Genomic DNA, 18,598 nt, shown 5'->3' with positions numbered 1-18,598 from the left:
ATATTCCCTCACCACTAAGAAGTAAAAAATAAAAAATAAAAACACCCGTCAATCAAGCACCCAACAAATTGAGAGATCGAAAGAATATCGCAAGGAGGGTGGGAGGAGAGAGAGAGAGAGAGAGAGAGAGGGGCAAAGTGAAGGAGATATGGGGGTGGTGATTTTGGACGGGTCGACGGTGCGGGCGTTCGTGGGGGACGAGGCGGCGTTCCGGCGGGGGGTGGACGCGCGGTTCGCGGCGCTGGACCTGAACGGCGACGGCGTGCTCTCGCGGTGCGAGCTCCGGCGCGCGCTCGAGACCTTCCGCCTCCTGGAGGCCGACTTCGGCGACGACGCCGCCCCGCCCCCCCAGCCGGAGGAGGTCGCCGCGCTCTACGACGCCGTCTTCGAGCAGTTCGACGTCGACCGCAGCGGCGCCGTCGACCGCGACGAGTTCTGCGCCGAGATGCGCCGCATCATGCTCGCCGTCGCCGACGGCCTCGGCTCCTCCCCCGTCCAGCTCGCCCTCGAGGACGACCCCGCCGGCCTCCTCCAGCAGGCCGCCGACCTCGAGGCCTCCAAGCTCGCCGCCGCCGCCGATCAGGACAAGCGTAAGTGAGGCTGGGTGAGGCTAATTTGGGGGGTGGTGGTCCCGTGGGTGCGTGTTGTGTGAGTCTGTGCGTACACGTGTGTGCGCTCGTGCGCGCGCGCGCGCGCGTGTGAGCTGAGGAATAAAAGTGGAGTTTGTGTATGTATACGCTTGTGTGGGTGTGAGAGAGCTAAGGAATAAAATAAAAATAAAAATAAAAAAGTGTATGGTGTAGTGGTGTACCCAATTGTGTGACTACCAGTTACTTTAAATATAGGGATAATTGCCTATATACTTTCCGTTTGAAAATATTTAATTTTTTTAAAATATTTTTTATATATTTTATTGTTATTGTAAAATATTTTTACAGTTATTTTTTATTAAGTTAACTTGAGTTAAATGTGAGTTAAATATTTATCGCAGTTAAAAAAATTTAAAATATTAATTTTATCCTTAACTTAAGGATAAATAAAAAATGTTGGTGATGGTAGAGGCGTATATTGGAAAAAATCAAAAATCAAAATACTTTTTTGTGCCCCGACTTTAAAAGGGCAAATAAGAAAGTCAGTGATGGTGGAATGGTATATTTGAAAGGGCAAAATAGTAATTTTATAGAGATAACAAGTTCATTAACAGATTTTAACTCTAGGGATATATTAGAAATAGGTTGGAACTTAGAAAGAATATTTTCAATATGAACTTTCTAAGAGTGGTAAATCGAAAAGTAAAAAATTTTTCAGGAGTATATAAGGAATTGCTCCTTAAATATAAATATCAAAAATACTATTATCTTGTAGTATAAATTTTTTGAAGAAATAACTATTTTATATAATTTAATATGATATTAATTTTCTAGTAGTTTAATTTTTAAAAATTTATTTTAAAGCAATAATTAATTAATATAAAATAAGGCCTAAATTTCTCACCGGCAGACGTGCATATAAAACCTTAAATTCTGATGGAAAGTTTTAAAATACACTTGTTATATTGGTGACGTGATATTTTTAATTAATTAAATATTTTTTAAAATTTTATTTATTTTATTATAATTATAAAAAAATTATTTTTATTATATTATTTAAAATAAAAAACATGATTAATATGTTATTGAAAATATAATGCAATTATTGACCTTCTCTGGAGCAAGTGGTAAAAGATTTGGTGGTTGGTACCTGAAACCCAAGTTCGAATCCTAGTTTTTAATTAAATATTTTTTAAAACTTTATTTATTTTATCATAATTATAAAAAAAATATTTTTATTATATTATTTAAAATAAAAAGCATGATTAATATGTTATTGAAAATATAATGCAATTACTGACCTTCTCTAGAGCAAGTGGCAAAGAACTTGGTGGTTGGTATCCGAGACCCAAGTTCGAATTCTAGTTGATTCACATTTCTAGCTAAGTTTATTTCTAAATGAAATAAACGAAGCAGGTAGCGTGCTACCTATTTCTCAAAAAAAAAGAAAATATAATGCAATTGTGATATAATAGACTTCCTCGGAAGTGAGATTCTTTTTGTGAGAGATAGGTAGCACGTTACCCGTTTCGTTTATTTTACTGAAAATATAAATCAACTAGGATTCGAATTTTGGTATTTGGTCTCGGATATCAACCATCTAAGTCATTTGCCAGTTACTCTGGGACGGCCGGTTCCTCAAAAGTGAGATACTTTTATTACTTAGACACAGTACATAACAGGGACTCAAACAGAGCAAACATAACAGGGAGCACGCTTGTAGATATGCAAATATAGAAAATTAACTTCTATAGGAAGCATTCTATTCTATTCTATTGACCTATAAATTTCGTATTATTAAGCACTATTTCACTGCGAACCTAATTGCCCGAGATGTTGACCAGATCAAACCGTTGGAGTGACACAGTTTTTTTTTTTTTTTTTGGCGCCAACAAATATTAAATCCAACGGCGAAGGGTAGGCATCTAGTTCACTTTCGGCCTATCAACCGTGAGAGTGGCCCCTATTCTGAATCTCCGGCCGAGCTCGATCCCGAATCTCATCGCCGTCCTCCTCGTCGGCCTGGCGACGACGACAGCGCTCTTCGCGGCGTGGAGGCAGCCCGGGTGGAGGTCGATCCGGCAGGGGTCGCAGCGGTAGCGCCAGACGACGCACTCCTTCCCGCAGGCCGAGCAGGGCCGCGGCGCCGCCGGCACGAGCGCCAGCACGTGCTCCGGGTGGAACGCCGACCCCGCGGCCGCAGGCGGCAGCAGCGCGCACGTCGGGTGCAGGTGGAAGCCGCACGGCCGGCAGCGGTAGCTCATGCCTTTGATCGGGCCGCGGCAGAGGTCGCAGTCGCGCGGAGCGGCGTCCCGGCTGCTGCCGCCGCCGTCGGGGAAGGGCTCGAGGGTCAGAGCGTGCTGCGGGTGCGCGAAGGAGGGGAGGGTCGGGGGGCACGTCGCGCAGTGCTCGTGCAGGTTGAAGTCGCAGCGGGCGCAGCGGTAGCAGAGGCCGGAGCCGTGGCACCGGCACCCGTCGCAGAGGAAGGTGTTGTCACCCGCGGCGGTGAGCACCAGGGCGTGGTAGGAGTGGGTCGGGTGGGTTATTAGGCGAGCTGGGCGCGAGGTATTCGCCATTTGCTTGCTTATTTTTTCAAACAGAAGAGGAGCAGTAGTTAAACGTTTTTAGAAAAAAAAGTATTTCTTTGTTGTGAGTTTTTGTTGTGAGTTGGGAGAGTGCCAGCAGAGCGAGTATATATATATAGATAGACAGACTTGGCTTCATTTAAAAGCTGAGCATTTTTTTCATTTTTATTTTAAGTAAAAATTAACAATTATTTCAATCACTGCTCAGCACAAAAATTGGTTTAGATCAACATCATGAATTTTAAGTTACTCATATCACTATATTGTAACACTAGAAGCTAACAAGGGGAAAATTTCATGATGCTTTTATATTTTCTGAGACCTTCAAAATATAAAAGCAGTGTATTTATTTAAAACAAAACTTCAAATATCATTCTTATGGTTTCGCACTTTCGCACTTTAGTATTATGTGGTCTAAAATGTATCAATTTAGTACTATGTGATTTTTATTTTTTTTCTTTTCATTATTCGTTTCACTAATTTTTTTTCGTTAATTCAATGATAAAGTTAAAACTAAAGGATACTAAAGTGAATATTTAGTAAACTTAGATGAGGTATTTGGGCTTTTTTTGTATATAATTTAATAAAATATTAACAGAGGAGAGCTGACGAAAAGGGAAAAATAAAATCATAAGATACTAATTTGCTACACTTTAAATCAAAAAATACTAAAGTGAGAAAGTGCGAAATATTTGAAGTTTACCTTTTATTTAATAACCTCAATTAGGCTTTTTTGGGATTTTAAAGTTAGTTAATTATAACTTTACAGTTTAATAATTTAAAAAAAGGAAAAAAAATAGTACAATTATGGTCAAGTGTTCTATTGAAAGAATCGGCGGATATAATCGACAAATGACAGGCATTTGGTTCGCCTCTATCCGAAATTATGGGCATGTTTGGTTCATGACTAGAATAGAAATGAAAAATAGAATTTGATTACTTTGGAATGAAAAATAGAATGACGAATCATTCAAAAATATTTAGTTCATTATTGGAATGGAAATCGGAATGAAAATTTAAAATTTTTAAGAGAAAGTAATCAAATTCTATTTTTCATTTCTATTCTAGTCATGAACCAAACATNCAAAAATATTTAGTTCATTATTGGAATGGAAATCGGAATGAAAATTTAAAATTTTTAAGAGAAAGTTTTGATTAAAAGAGAGGAAAATGATGATAGAAGATGAGGTAGGTGTTGATGAAAGAGGATTTTGAATAGTTTACTTTGGAATAAGTCAATCCGGAATTCAAAGCCGGATTGGATCATAAATAGATTTGGTCATTTCTATTTCAGAGTAGAATGAAAATCGGAGTCCGATTCTTATAAAACAAACGGCAACTATCGAAATCAATGAATTTCATTCCGATTCCACAGTCTAAAATAGGTGAACCAAACATGCCCTATGAATATTCTATGACTCACACAGTTGATCTAAATCAACACGTGAAAATATTTTCTTTTTTTTTTGTATTTTCTCAAAAGCTAGGCAATTTTCAGTCCATCCTATGAGTCGTGGATCACCTAGTGATTGATCACATCATATATGATACTTTTAATTTTAATGTCTACAACTAAGCAAGGAATATTGAGGATTTTACTCAAAAAGAAAAAAATACAAAGAATATTAAATAAAAGTTAGTGCCATGGAGGGCATGTGATTTGATGGTCCAAGGTGTACTTGGTGCACAAGGTCCTTACAACTTTTCCGAAAAGGGGGTTCTCCATTGACTTTGACAAGTCAACAAATGAGCATCTTATTTGTGTTATTTTTAAGAATTTAAATATCATCGACACGATAAGTATCTATCGTACCGTATCGTGTCAATAAAATATCAGTATAATATAGCTCTCATGCCTATAGTACAGCTTAAGATCCTCTATTTTTTAAATTAGTAACTAATTTTTTTAATAAAATTTTAAAAATTTGATAAAAGTACATAATAAACAGTTATAATATTTTATTGCTGAAGAAAATAAATATTTCATAATATTATGTTTCGGCACATAAAATTTTTATGATTGGTACGGTCTGACACGTATCGTGCCGTATCGTGTCGACAAGTTTTCGGCACGATCTCATATTACGGCACTTAAATTCTCGGTCAGTTTATACTCTACCGTCCATACTGGCTTGAGACTATTAGTTTCATCAAAACGTAAAACTCTATTTTTCTAAAAAAATTATAAAAATTAATCTTTTCCACGATTTTTCTTTTTTGAATAACAAATTTGAAAAGCAAACATTTTTACAATTAAAAAATATTTAAAAAAGTTGTTTTTTAGAAATCAAACAAGGCAGAAAATATTTTTATAGCCTGAAAATTATTTTCACAAATAGTTTTTGAAAAAAAAATGAAAAGCAAATACTTTTACAATTTAAAATATTTAGAAAAGTTATTTTTCTAGAAATCAAACAGGCAGAAAATATTTTTCTAGCCTGAAAACTATTTTCTCAAATAATTTTAAAAAAAATAAACACCAAAAATGTGCTGGGACCCTCCCTCAACAATAGTTCATTTTCAAATAAGCCTACCAACATTTTTTTTTTGTTGATAATTTCCTAATTCTTAATTTTATTATTTTAAGTTCTTTTAGTTAGGTAATTTAAAATTTTATTAATTTTGGTAACTCTATTAATTATTATTTGTTAATTGTTATACTCTTATTTATTAAAGATTGCACTACAACAAAAACGGTCTATAACGACACTTTTAAATGCCGGTATAAGTCAAAAAAGTGCTGCTGGCTAAATTACCGACACTTTTGAAAAGTGTTGCTATATGTGGGGTCGCTAGGTATATAGTGACAGTTAAAGAGTGTCGCTATAACTTAAAAGAGTGCTGCTAATTTACCAATACTTATTTAAGCATTTAGCAACTGCCGGAACTCTATCTCGTTGGTTGCGGTGGCAGAGAACGACGAGAGGGAAGGGCTCTTCGTCTAAAATTTTAGTAGATTGAGTGAGGGGAGAAGGGGAGATGGTAATCGATTTTTCTAATTTTTTTCTTTTTTATTTATAATCGGGTCGAATGGGCTGGGTGGGATGGGTTGAGTAGAGTAACCTTTTATTTTTGGTTGGATTAAACTTTATATTTAGATGTTAGTAGATTTTTTAAAAAATTTAGGCATAAATGTGACACTTATATAAAAGTGTCCCAAACATATATCTCTATAATCTAATTCTGTTGTAGTGTTGCTAACTATTACCAAATTTAGTAAAATTGTCCATGAATTTGGTGAAATTTTCAATCAAGTGACAAGGAAAAAGTTTGAAAACAATGAGTTAAAAACAAAGTAAAGCTGAGGAGACCAATTCCAAATTTGCTATAGTTGAGGGGTTCCTTACATTTTTTACCATTGCACACTTGCAAACGCGCAACAGCATCTAAATCACGAAAAATTCTAGAATACAACGGATATATCAATGACGTGACGTAACAAGTCAATCAAATATTTTCTTTTAAAAATATATGTCCTATCATGATTATAAAAAAAAATTTATTATATTTTTGTTTGAAAAGAAAAAATATAATTGACTTATTATTAATGACGTAGTGCAAGTGTGACAGTGTAAAATTCCTCCTAAATCTTGCAGTCACAAGAAGACCCAAAAACGTTCGGTCCTCCTCCTTTCGGCTTGGATCAGAATAAGAATAATGCAAAAGCGTCTCAAGCCAATGCACCGTAATTTATAGTGGGAATGGGATACCCAAGAATTTTGTTATTTATTCAAACATTTTAATTTTATTTTATATATGCCTAATTTTATTGAGATTATTATTTAATTTTATTAAATTTTAGTTGGAAAATTTTCAAATAATCTTATAAAATTTTTTAATTGACAAAATAACTCTCTAAATTTTTTTTTCGATCAAAAAACTTTCCTCTTGCCAATTCAGCATAGCAGGGTAAAGTAGTGAATATAAAACTACGCACCTTAGTAATAATAATTAGATTTGAGTATTTTGAGCCGGTGGTTTGAGCTCAACGAGTTATTATTACTAGCGAGTCGAGTCGTTACGATTAGTATTAGGGTCGAATACCAGTCAGTCAGAAGTGTGAAAGTTAAGTGTCATACGAGACATAGTAGTACACTACGGATTTGGTGAATGCCACATTTTAAGCCCGCGGGAGCCGCGTCTAGAATCTCAAAATAATTTAGGTTCATATGTTTGTGATCTGGATTTGGATCTGACGAGAACATTATGATCTAAACAGAGACGGTCTATAACATTCCAATAGTTTTAAATCAGATAGGAAAGGGGTATGATCGAAAATATAAGGCTACCACTCTAGTAATAATAAAGGTTAAATGTATTCATGTCCCTGCAAACATAGTAAATAATAAATATGTCCCTACAAAATTCAACTTTCATATATTGTCTTTACAAAAGTTCTAATATTTTCAAATATATCCCTCTGGTTTGTTACTGTTATAGAACTGTTTATCTTTTAAGTGAAATGTTAATTTTGCCATCACAAATATGTTCCTTTAAAAGTCACAATAATATAATATAAAAAGGGCAAAAATATCAAGCTATCTCATAAATTAACTAGAGTTAAGCATTTAAAAAACGGATTCCAACGGTAGGGACATATTTGAAAACATTATGATTTTTGCAGAGACAAGATAAGAAAGTTGAACTTTATAGGGATATATTTGCAATTCACTATATTTGCAGGAACCTGTATGAAATTAACCCTTATAATAAATGGACTTAAGTATTTTGGATCGGTAGTTTGGGCTAAACGAGTAATTATTACTAGTGAGTTGGGTCGTTACACAAGCAGTCTCTTAGCGAACTAACTACTTTTCTCACCCGCACACAGATCAACCCTTAAAACTATATAAAACTATATATTTTTTTCGAGAAAAAGATAACATGTTATCTGTTTCATTTATTTTTTTAAAAAAATTAAATTTTATTAAAAATATAAAATATCTAATCTTCAAACTTAAGATCTGACTATCAATCATCAAATCTTTTATCATTTATTAGAAATAGAAAGTTAGGAAACCAAATATATTTATTATTATGAGTTAATTGCATACACGTCCTTGCAAACATAGTGAATTGCAGATATATCCCTACAAAGCTCAACTTTTATAAGTTATTTCTGCAAAAATTCTAATATATTCAGATATGTCCCTCTGATTATGATCCGTTAGAGAGCTGTTAATTTTTTAACAGTAGAGTTGAAAAATGACAATTTTGCCCTTGCCCTTGCCTTCTTCCTCTTCCTCTTCAGGCTGTGGGAGCGGACGACGGCGACGGCGACCTTGCGGAGCTTGTTGGGGTTGCGGCCAATTAGGACGAGGGAGAGGCGAAAGGCGAAAGACGAAAGCGCGGCCGCTGCCATCGGAGGTGCCCTTGACGACGGCCCACGCGAGCACCACAATGGCGACGACAATCGGATCATCGACGATGACAACGAAGAAGAAGAAGAAGAAGAAGAAGAAGGAGGAGAAAATGATGAGGAAAATAAGGATATGAAGAAGAAGAGGAAGAAAAATAAGCAGGAGAGGAAGAGGAAGAGGAAGAAGAAGAAGTATAAAATTGTCAATTCACATTATTAATTAATCATTTAAGTATTTTAATTGTGCTTAACGAAATTTTTCTAACAGATCTTAATGGCAGAGGCATATCTGAATATATTAGAACTTTTGGAGGAATAACTTAAAAAAGTTGAGCTTTACATAGATATATCTACAAATTACCATATTTGTAGAGATGTTTACGCAATTAACCCTATTATTATTTTGGCGCAGAGAACATGACAGGGACACACTTATATATATATATATATATATATATATATATATATATATATATATATATATATATATATGTGTGAAAAATGCATCCATGTAGCGTTGTGGTCCCTACTCCCTAGTCCGCAATTGATTCTAGCTTATATACTGGAAGCTATAGCTGGGTTCATATTAAGCCTAAACGTATACTATTCTTAGCCCAGGTCGCTCCATGCGTGGGCCGTCCCTACGCCAATTTAGACATATTAGTATATATTACACTGTACTTTGATGTTGCACTGTGAAATGTCCCTATTTACACTNCTCCAACTCCACTCCCTCCTCCTCAAAACCGCCCTCGACCACTTTCGCCCACTCCTCGCGGCGAAGCCCGTCTCCCCCCACGCCCTCCTCTCCCCTCCTCCCCTCTTCGCCCTCAACTCCCTCCTCCGCTTCTATGCATCCTCCCGCTCCCCTCTCCAATCCCTCCGCCTCTTCGCGGCCCTCCGGAGGCTCGGGTTCTGGCCTGACAACTTTACGTACCCTTTCGTTCTCAGGGCCTGCGGCCGCGCTTCTGCGCTGGGGAGCGGCGGAGCCGTCCACGGCTTGGTCGTAAAGGCGGGGTTTTGCTCCGATTCGTATGTCGGCAATACGCTTTTGTATATGTACGCTGGCTGCGGAGTGGCTGCATTCGCGCGCAAGGTGTTCGACGAAATGGGCGTGAGAGACGTCGTTTCGTGGAGCTCCGTTATTCAGGGATACGTTGCTTGGTAGGTGTGCATGCTCCTGATTAATCTTATTAGGATAGTATTTGGATTCTGATACGGTGTTTGAAGCAATAATCAGGTGTTTGGTCGAGAAAATTTGTTGTTTCTTAAATGCTGATATTTAAAAAATAAAAAAATGTGATAATGCAAGTATCAAGTTTTTGACCAGAAGTTATTTTCGATGCAGCAATCAACCAGCTGAAGCTATGATGATGTTCTACCAGATGAGATTATCGAATGTTTTGCCCAACTCCGTCACCTTGATAAGCTTGCTTTCGGCTTCCACCCAACTTGGTGATCTAAGAACAGGGCGCTCTATTCATTCATTCGTATCTGTTAACAATATCAAACTTGACGTTCCATTAGGTACTGCTCTCATCCGCATGTATTCTAAATGCGGGCGCATAGAAAACGCCTTCCACTTATTCAACACCGTGAAAGAAAAGAACCTGCAAACATGGGCCATCATGATCTCGGGATTTGCCGATCATGGCCGCGCCCAAGAAGCACTTAATCTCTTCTCTGAGATGGAAGCTGTTAATATAAAACCAGACAGCACTCTATTTTCGATCATTTTAAGTGCTTGTAGCCACCTCGGTTTGGTAGACGAAGGCCAGAAGTACTTTAATAGGATGGTGAACGAGTTTAATATCCAACCAAGTATGGAGCATTATGGTTGTATGGTCGATTTGCTAGGGCGAGCAGGATTAGTTGAAGCTGCCTATGAGCTCATTAGGAACATGCCCATGGCTCCAAATAGTATAATACTTAGGTCTTTCTTGTGGGCCTGTAAGAAGCACGGTGAGCTTTGTGGTTTACGAGAGGAAATGAATCAGCTAATGAATCTTCTTCTGGAGAAAGAGCCTGGGCTTGGATCAAACTATGTAATTGCTGCCCATGTTTCCGCGCTATCTAGCAAATGGAATGATGTGGCTAAGCTGAGAGGAAGCATAGGGGAGAAGGATTTGAAGAAGGCTGCTGGGTGTAGCTGGATGGAGGCAAATAGCAGTTAGTGCAGTTTATGGATAATCTGATTCATGAAAGACCATCTAACCAAATGGTAAACTAGATGCTTCTTGGTTGGATTGCGTCAATGTTGTACGCGAGAGCATATTTCATACTTTGAGGTCAATGGACTACATCTCGAAGAGAAATAGTGGTTAAATGTGTTGCCACAATGAGTTATAAGGGAGCATTTCTTTTTCTATTTTCTGCGAATCTGGGCATTCATCGATTACTTGTTCCAGATATTTATTTCCTCACTGGGTACTTGCAGGGGCTTCTATTGTCCATGTGACGGCAGCTTAAAGAAAACTTTTGCATGTTGGTTGTCAAGACGAGAATCAAGTGATGTGTGTTGGAGATAAAAATGGAACCTGAATATGCTGCTGTGAAAAGAGATGAGGTGAAGGATCCTTCTACTTTCCGAGTCATTTTTTCATTCATTAATTCTATTGCCCATGCCAACTTATATTATATTATACATTAATAAAGATACTTACAGACCGACTATCCATAGCGCAAGTGGCAAAGGGCTTGATAGTTGGTATCCGAGGTCCCAAGTTCGAATTCTAGTTAATTCATATTTTCAGCTAAATTTATTTCTAAAAAAAAATAAATGAAGCGGATAACATACTACCTTTCTCTCTCTCAAAAAAAAATAAAGATACTTACAGACGGTATATTTTCCACGCTTTTATTTTCCACACAATAGATAGGCTTGCGGTGCCTGAAGTTCCTTTCCTTCTCTTTTGTCCCTTTATTTTGATGCCCGAAGATAATGAAATCCAACTGACAACTTGTTTTCTGCCGAAAGGAGGAATTTCATTTCACAAAAAGGTGACCCTGATGTTCAATTGCAATGAATTTTTTGGCTTTAGTTGATAAAATGATTCCTTGGCTACCAGACAAGTTGGGAAGCATTTGGGACCTTGCTGCTAACATCCTTAAAGTGCAATACTTGAATTAGTAAAAGCTGGGATGCATGACATGCTTCCAGTAATAATAGAAGATACAAGTTTTACAGGAGTGAAATTTTTTTTGGTTTTTTTTTTTTAACAGACCTGTGAATTGTGATGTACTTTTTACTTGTCATACTAAGCTCCCAAAAAATGGTATCGTAGATAATTTGGTGCTGGATTTGTTATTTGATCAAATTTCTCGCTAACTTCTCACAGTTTTTTGATGGACTATCAACAACTAGATGTATATGAGTTTTTACAGCATGAATTATTTACTTTGTTTTTACATATCCTCTCTTACTACAAGTAAAACTTCCAGAACAATAGGTGGTTGTCCATGCATGCACACACATTTACATGCTCATGCAGGGAAGGTGCTTACTTTGGCCAATAACAAGTTAACAACAGATGATAGAAAAAGGATAGAAGAAGACTAGAATAATAAAGCAAGCTCTTCTACACAAAGTGAAAGATTATAAAGTTTTCTGCTCTTATGTTTTGAGAATTATTGTTTACAACTATTCTACCACCTCACCCATTGATCATGCTTGTTGAAGTACAGCACAGATCGCTGAATATTCAGCAGCTTGTAGTTATATTCCTTATGCCCCTATATTTACAAACTAAATACTTAAACCACTTCAGGATATTCAAACCATTCCTCCAATCATGACCTGTCACGCACGGCATCATCGCCTAAAGAGCGGAAACCAAGAGTCATGGAAGTATGACTGGTGGGAGATCATGAACAGGAGAACCACCAGCAGAAGGCCAATGCCCCATGCTGAACCGCTGGCCCTGTGGAACGAATCCCTCTCCGGTAGCCACAACGTGAAAGGTACCCACCTTCGATCGCCAGCATCTGATAGCCAGTGGACAGCCAAGAGAAGCACGAGCGGAAGCACCACAATTGTTAGTCGGAGCTGGTCGACTGCCCTTTCGATGGCCGACTCATAGTTTACGTACCATGAGAAGCCGATGGACATGAAGAGTATAAAGAGCAGGATGGAAAGGTGGAAGGGGAAGGGCTGAGTGGCTTGTGTGGAGTAATCGTCGGGGTCGTTTGGCATGTTATGATGGTAATAGTAATTGTTAAAAGCCATGCTATGTTATGAATAAAGGGAAAGGTTTTTGCAGGGAGCTGAAAGTGTAATGTTTTCCTTTAGAAGGTGGTGGAATGAGCTTACACTAAGGAAGTGACAGTGGAGGGTGTTATATATAACCACGCGATTCTGATTTGTCATTGTTATGGCCATATCTTTACTGTAGTAACGTGATTTGTTTCTCTAATTGAGATACGAAAACCAACAGGTTTCTGGCAATTAGGAAGTCTATAGCTCTTTATCTACTTGGAAAGCGATATGAACTACTCAGATATGAACTCAGTGGACGCTTAAAACTTCTGCTTTTAGCTTCAATTAAAAAGTTGGTCGAGAATTTTCGCGAGTGAACATTTGTTGTATGTACACCTCAAACCACATGTATTTGTGTATTCTTATGAATTTGCATCTATCTAAATTCATGCCTATTTGCTTTTGTATTAATTCAACAATGCATTCATAGCAGGTTTGTAACATCTGTTTTTCTGCGGTAACCTGAATAATTTAACCACTGTTTGAGTTGACTCTCATGCCCCTTATAGTGATGCCATCAACTTAATATTTGCAGGTATTTGTGTGAAAAGAATTAGGGCTATAATAGTCTATTTACTTATTGATGTGAATTTTCAAACCAAAAGCTGTAACAAAGGGCACATACCAGCTGTTTAGGTATAGGGGCAATTGCTTTTATACCCCTGAACAGGGATGTAACTGGGATATGTTCATATTGAAATTGGATTAGTAGATAAATAAGAAGTTAAAAAAACTCAGTTTACATTTGAATTGATAAGTTTATTTTTGAGACTAAGAACTAATTTTCTAGTTAAGCCAAAGATTGAACATAAAAGCCAAAAGGAAAACCAAAAATAAAAGACATAAAGAAGAGAGAGAGAGAGAAAGACACATGATGTTATGATTCCTCCCAATTGATAGAATGTGGAGAAGGGTTCATGGCTTTAGATGGTCGGCTAGGATTCACTGCACATTGGCTCACCGAATCGCCGAGTGCCGCGTGTCACCGCCATTTGATAGATAAGGAATAAAGGGAGAGTGAAAAAGTTCAGGAAAAATTGACTTAGTCTGAGTGGTCCACTCCACCCAATTGTAGCCTCATTCTATTTCAAACCATTCTTAAGAAAATTCTCTCGTGATAATCATTGGATATATGATAGTTTCAAAGGATATATAAAAAGAAAATAAAATCTTTGTATATATATGATAGTCGGACCCCCACAGCTAAGAACTGATTCGATAATTCTGAAGCTTCTGTTGTTGTCCTATATTCAAAGATACTGCGTAATTTAACATATTCTCTATATTATCAATTCTCTTCGATCTTTAGCTGTAATAATCATCATAAAAGTTAAGACTATTTTCGAATCGTCTAATGTAAGATCTCATTTTTGAATTGTCTATCATGCACGCGAGGAAGATTTTTTTTTTTTTTTTTTTTTTGAGAGATAGATAGCACGATACCCGCTTTGTTTATTTTATTTAGAAATAAACTTAGCTGAAAATGTGAATCAACTAGGATTCGAACTTGGGACCTCGGGTACCAACCACTAAGCCCTTTGCCACTTGCTCTAGGGACGGTCGGTACGCGAGGGAGATATTAAGGCTTGTTTTTTGGATCGTTTCTGATCGGATCAATCTTTGGGTGATAGTAATAAGATTGCTAGAAACTACCTTTTATCTTTTGCTCCTTGGATGTATCCTGCTCAGGGAGGGCCAAGCCAAGATGTGTCTACAACCAACAAGGAAGAATTTAATGGGCTAAAAAAGATCAGCCCACTCCACTAAACTAGTTGGATCTGCAGGTCTTCAGAATTTAATTTATAGATTCCTGCCCATCCTGGTTTCACTGGGTCGCGCTTTGGACTACGTCATGCATGTTATATAAGTTTCTGTATAGTTGTCGCAAAACGCTTTACATACACAATCTGAAAAAAAAAAAAAAAAAAAAAGAGTTTTCCCAAGATTAAGCCTGTAACGTCCGGAGAAGTATTATTTGCGTAGAGCTGCTGGAGAAAGTTTTAACATTTTTTTTTTGGGTTACTTTAAAGCTTCTCCGGCAACTGGAGCTAAAAGAACAAGCCCTAACTAAACCGTCTACTTTAATTTAGAGCTGATTGCTAGCTTTTTTTTTTTTCTTTTATTTTCTTTTTTTGAGATAGAAAGGTAGAGTGACATCCTAGTAATCTTATATCGGATAATACAAAAGAGTGTGAGGAGTTTGTATGTGACAGATATATTAAAATTAATAACTGAATTTAAACATTTTAGAGCAGTGGTTGGAGTCTAATGAGTTATTAGTGTTAGTTAGTGAAGCCGTTATAATTTTGTATCAAAACTGATTCACCAGCCGAAAATGTGGATGCGGCCTCAAGTCGCCTAATGATCTTAAACGATGTGCATGATTGGGCTGACGGGGAACATCGCAATCTAAAATGGAAAGAGTATCCCTATCAGATAATATAGAAAAGTATAAGGGGCTTATATATGACGGATACATTATAATTAATAATTTGGATTAAATACTTTTGCCCAATGGTTTAGGTCTAAGAGTTATTAGTGCCAGTAAGCCGGATCGTTATTGGTAGCATGCTATCTGCATTTTTTTTTTATTTTAGAAATAAGCTTAGCTGAAAATGTGAAGTGATTAGACTTCGAACTAGCAAACTCAGGTACCAACTGTCAAGCTTTTTACTAATTGCGTTAGGGGCGGTAGGTGAAATGTTCTTCTTACTTAATTCCTACAGCAAATTGGTGTCTTGATATCATCCAGTTTCTACTTTTTAAAATTCAAGACCTTTACAGCCGAATTCTGAAAGTGCCAAAGATTTCTATAGACATATTAGCCTCTTGTCCTGATCCTTAATTTGTATTCTAAGATATACAGCATTTAGTTTCAAATTAATTTTATAAACATATATCTCAAGTGGATTTCATCTGTAAATTTATAGACAATCCCTCAAATTTAAGTTGGACCACTGACAAGCCTGAAAATGACTGATGTGAGCTAAAAGTTTGTAGCACATGTGCATAAGGTGATAAGAGTAGAACATTTTTTTTCCTGTGTAAATTAATTTGCAAATCTCCCTAGTCACTTTCCTCAATTGTAGCTCTCTTAAGATCCCTAGAAAAAAGTTACCAGGTGAATCATCAACATATAGATAGATCCACACTATGTTTGTGCCTATACATTTTCACCCTGTACAAAGTTTCCTATGTAGTCACTATCCCTGTCCTTGGTGCACTAATTATCCCGTATTTAGTGCTATAAGAGTTGCATGTGCATTGCACATGGAAAAATTGGCTGTGACTCGTGAAAGATATTTTTTTTACTTTTCTAAGAACTAAGAAGGACTGTCTCTTTTAACTAAATTAAGAAACTCATATATGTGGTTATGGTTCATTCAAGTGTACCAATTTTGAGAACAAAAATAAATTTTTTTTTTTGGTAAGAAATTGATTGATTGATTGATTGATTTGATTAGCTAGTTTTTACCTGTTGCATAACATCTGGGTACTAATGGCTTTTAGCTCTGTAATTAATTTTAATAAGTATATCAGACACCTCTTTAAAACGAAAAAAAATAGACGAGAAGATCCCGCTGTTCATTTCCAGCAGAATATGCTGTCGCGATCTAATTATAGCTACTATAGAAATAATATTGATGCATACATCAAATCCACTAATTTGTATCAAATAATTTGCTGTTGTCGAGATCTAATTAGACATGGTAATCATGATTCTTCAATCTGTTGTCGCTTCTATATTTCTCTATCAATTGATCACTAAATTTATCTTAAAAAAGATCCACGGCTTAAGTACGTTCGCACGGTAAAATTGTTTACTAGGAAATCGGTTGCTTTAACGAAACTATCTTGAAAATATAACTTTCACACTCTTCGTGGAGTAAATCCTAAGTAGCGCAAATTATCTACATATAATATATGATTGATCATTTTTTGTAATATTGTAGTAACAAAATCAGTGATCCTGATTAATAAAAATAAAAAAGTGGTGCAGTTTTTGGCAACAGTAAATGTTGTACCCTGAACTAAATGCCCACTAAAATCATTAGAAAGGCAAGTTTTATGTGCATGACATAAAGTACATCCGCATAGTTTAGTTTGTCCTAACTACACTAGTCACATAGGCAAGTGCCATTGGTAATCATTAAAGAGAGTCCACAACAATGTCATTAATTATAGGCAACTTTATTAATAGTAACAAGAAAAAGAAGTGTCACTTAACAGTTCAACTCCACATAAAATAGGATGGAAACAAGGGGGGGAAAAAAGTTAAATTCTCAAAAAATGCTGCATAGAGCACCAATTAAATTTGTTGTTCTCGAAAATTCATGCGTACGTAAAAGGGGAAAAAAAGAAGAGGAAGCAAAATCAATGCCTAGTTTATAACAACTCTACAAGATAATTAAAGATCTCTTCTATACCTTCAAAAAAGAAACAAGATAAAAATTTCTGAGAAGTATGAAAATTATAATTAACATAAGTTAATTAGATCTTTGATTACGTGTTAGACGTTTTTCTTAGAAAGATCGATCCTAAAACTATTTACATTAAGGAAATTGAGAACCAATTGACAACATATATATGTTGGATAATTTAATATATACTTCGTGTTAAGCTAATTATATATAATTCGACATATATAAATTACTACGCACATATTCAGTGAAATTCCAAGGTTTTTTTTTAAAAAAAAACCGAAAATCCTACAGGAGAAATGGAAAAAATGGTAAGTACAAAAAAGAAAAATAAATAAATAAAAATCTCTGGAATTCGAACTAGGAATTACAGGTGCAAATCCAAACTCACATTCTCCTTCAACCCTGGCGCAGCAAAAGTGCTTTGCGGAGAAGATGTGGAAGAGGCAGCAGCAGCAGCAGCAGAAGCAGTAGTAGTGGAGAACCCAACAATATTTGCAGATCCCATGCTCCTAATACGCTCCTCTCCTTTGAACAAAACCAAGGGCGTTTGCCTCTCCACCGACGCCGACGACGCTGCTGCCGACACCCTCCACGAGCCATGCAACGGGCTCCCGTTGATGGGCCGGGCGACCGTCCCGTAGAAACGCCCCGCGGCGACGGAATTCGCCGTCCCCGTGACGGCGGCGGGCCACGAAGGGTAGAGAGCCGCGACGGCGCCGAGGCGGGGCGGCTGCGGGGGGCCGAGGAGGGCGTAGGGGTCGGCGGGGGAATGGTGGAGGTGGAGGTGGCGGTGGCTCTGCGCCGCCGCCGCGGCGGCCATCATCGACTGCAGGTGGGCGCGCTTCGCGTGCTGCCGCTCGCGCTTGTGCGCGTTCTGGTGGCCGCCGAGCGCCTGCGACGTCGGGAAGTGGCGGCAGCAGTAGTGGCACTCGAACTTGCGCCCGCCGCCGCTATCCGCAAGAGCACTCGTACTACTCGCCGCAGAATTCGCACCACAGTTGTTATTATTATTACTACTAGTACTATTACTATTGGCGGCGGCGGCGGCGCCCATTTACGAAAACTTGGACTTGTTACAAGGGGAATTGGAAGAGATCAACTTGTCATGTTATTTCTTCTTTGACTTGATCCGAGTATTTTCTTGAATGATAGATGAGGTGTGGATGTTTGGTGGGTGCTAGTTATATATGTGGGAGGTTTGTGATCTTGCTATTTCTTTTGTAGTTGGCTAGAGAGAGAGAGAGAGAGAGAGAGAGAGGGAGAGGGAGGGAGGGGGAGGGGTGGACTCCTACTAGAGGGGCTGACCCCATATGGTGTTTGAGCTGTCAAGGTCCACTGCTGCTTCAGTAACTGCTGCTTCTGCTGCTGGAGGAGGCTTTTCGGGC

At 37.6% G+C, this 18,598-nt stretch overlaps 5 protein-coding genes across 5 annotated transcripts; 2 read left to right on the top strand and 3 right to left on the bottom strand.

Annotated features, from left to right (window-relative positions):
• LOC109720912 lies at nt 14-858 on the top strand. Its single transcript, XM_020248266.1, has one exon. It carries the CDS (start codon nt 149-151, stop codon nt 596-598), a length of 450 nt encoding a protein of 149 aa, XP_020103855.1. The 5' UTR covers nt 14-148; the 3' UTR covers nt 599-858.
• Nucleotides 2,225-3,242, bottom strand: LOC109721640 (diacylglycerol kinase theta-like). The gene has a single exon (XM_020249346.1). The coding sequence runs from the start codon at nt 3,164-3,166 to the stop codon at nt 2,516-2,518; it is 651 nt and encodes a 216-aa protein (XP_020104935.1). The 5' UTR covers nt 3,167-3,242; the 3' UTR covers nt 2,225-2,515.
• Nucleotides 9,235-12,437, top strand: LOC109721505 (pentatricopeptide repeat-containing protein At2g02980, chloroplastic-like). The gene is made up of 3 exons (XM_020249155.1): nt 9,235-9,698; nt 9,883-11,100; nt 12,302-12,437. The coding sequence occupies exons 1-2, from the start codon at nt 9,235-9,237 to the stop codon at nt 10,706-10,708; spliced, it is 1,290 nt and encodes a 429-aa protein (XP_020104744.1). The 3' UTR covers nt 10,709-11,100; nt 12,302-12,437.
• On the bottom strand, nt 12,128-12,826 carry LOC109721759. Its single transcript, XM_020249532.1, has one exon. It carries the CDS (start codon nt 12,757-12,759, stop codon nt 12,346-12,348), a length of 414 nt encoding a protein of 137 aa, XP_020105121.1. The 5' UTR covers nt 12,760-12,826; the 3' UTR covers nt 12,128-12,345.
• Nucleotides 17,432-18,267, bottom strand: LOC109721504 (zinc finger protein 8-like). The gene has a single exon (XM_020249153.1). The coding sequence runs from the start codon at nt 18,265-18,267 to the stop codon at nt 17,578-17,580; it is 690 nt and encodes a 229-aa protein (XP_020104742.1). The 3' UTR covers nt 17,432-17,577.

The sequence above is a fragment of the Ananas comosus genome, linkage group 15 (assembly GCF_001540865.1).
Source record: "Ananas comosus cultivar F153 linkage group 15, ASM154086v1, whole genome shotgun sequence".
Classification (NCBI taxonomy): Eukaryota; Viridiplantae; Streptophyta; class Magnoliopsida; order Poales; family Bromeliaceae; genus Ananas; species Ananas comosus.
The sequence above is the reverse complement of the archived record's forward strand: the minus strand, read 5'-3'. Positions and strand labels throughout refer to the sequence as shown.

Coding starts and splice junctions, on each gene's coding strand:
- LOC109721640 (XM_020249346.1), bottom strand. CDS start 3,166: ATGGCGAATACCTCGCGCCCAGCTCGCCTAATAACCCACCCGACCCAC.
- LOC109720912 (XM_020248266.1), top strand. CDS start 149: ATGGGGGTGGTGATTTTGGACGGGTCGACGGTGCGGGCGTTCGTGGGG.
- LOC109721759 (XM_020249532.1), bottom strand. CDS start 12,759: ATGGCTTTTAACAATTACTATTACCATCATAACATGCCAAACGACCCC.
- LOC109721504 (XM_020249153.1), bottom strand. CDS start 18,267: ATGGGCGCCGCCGCCGCCGCCAATAGTAATAGTACTAGTAGTAATAAT.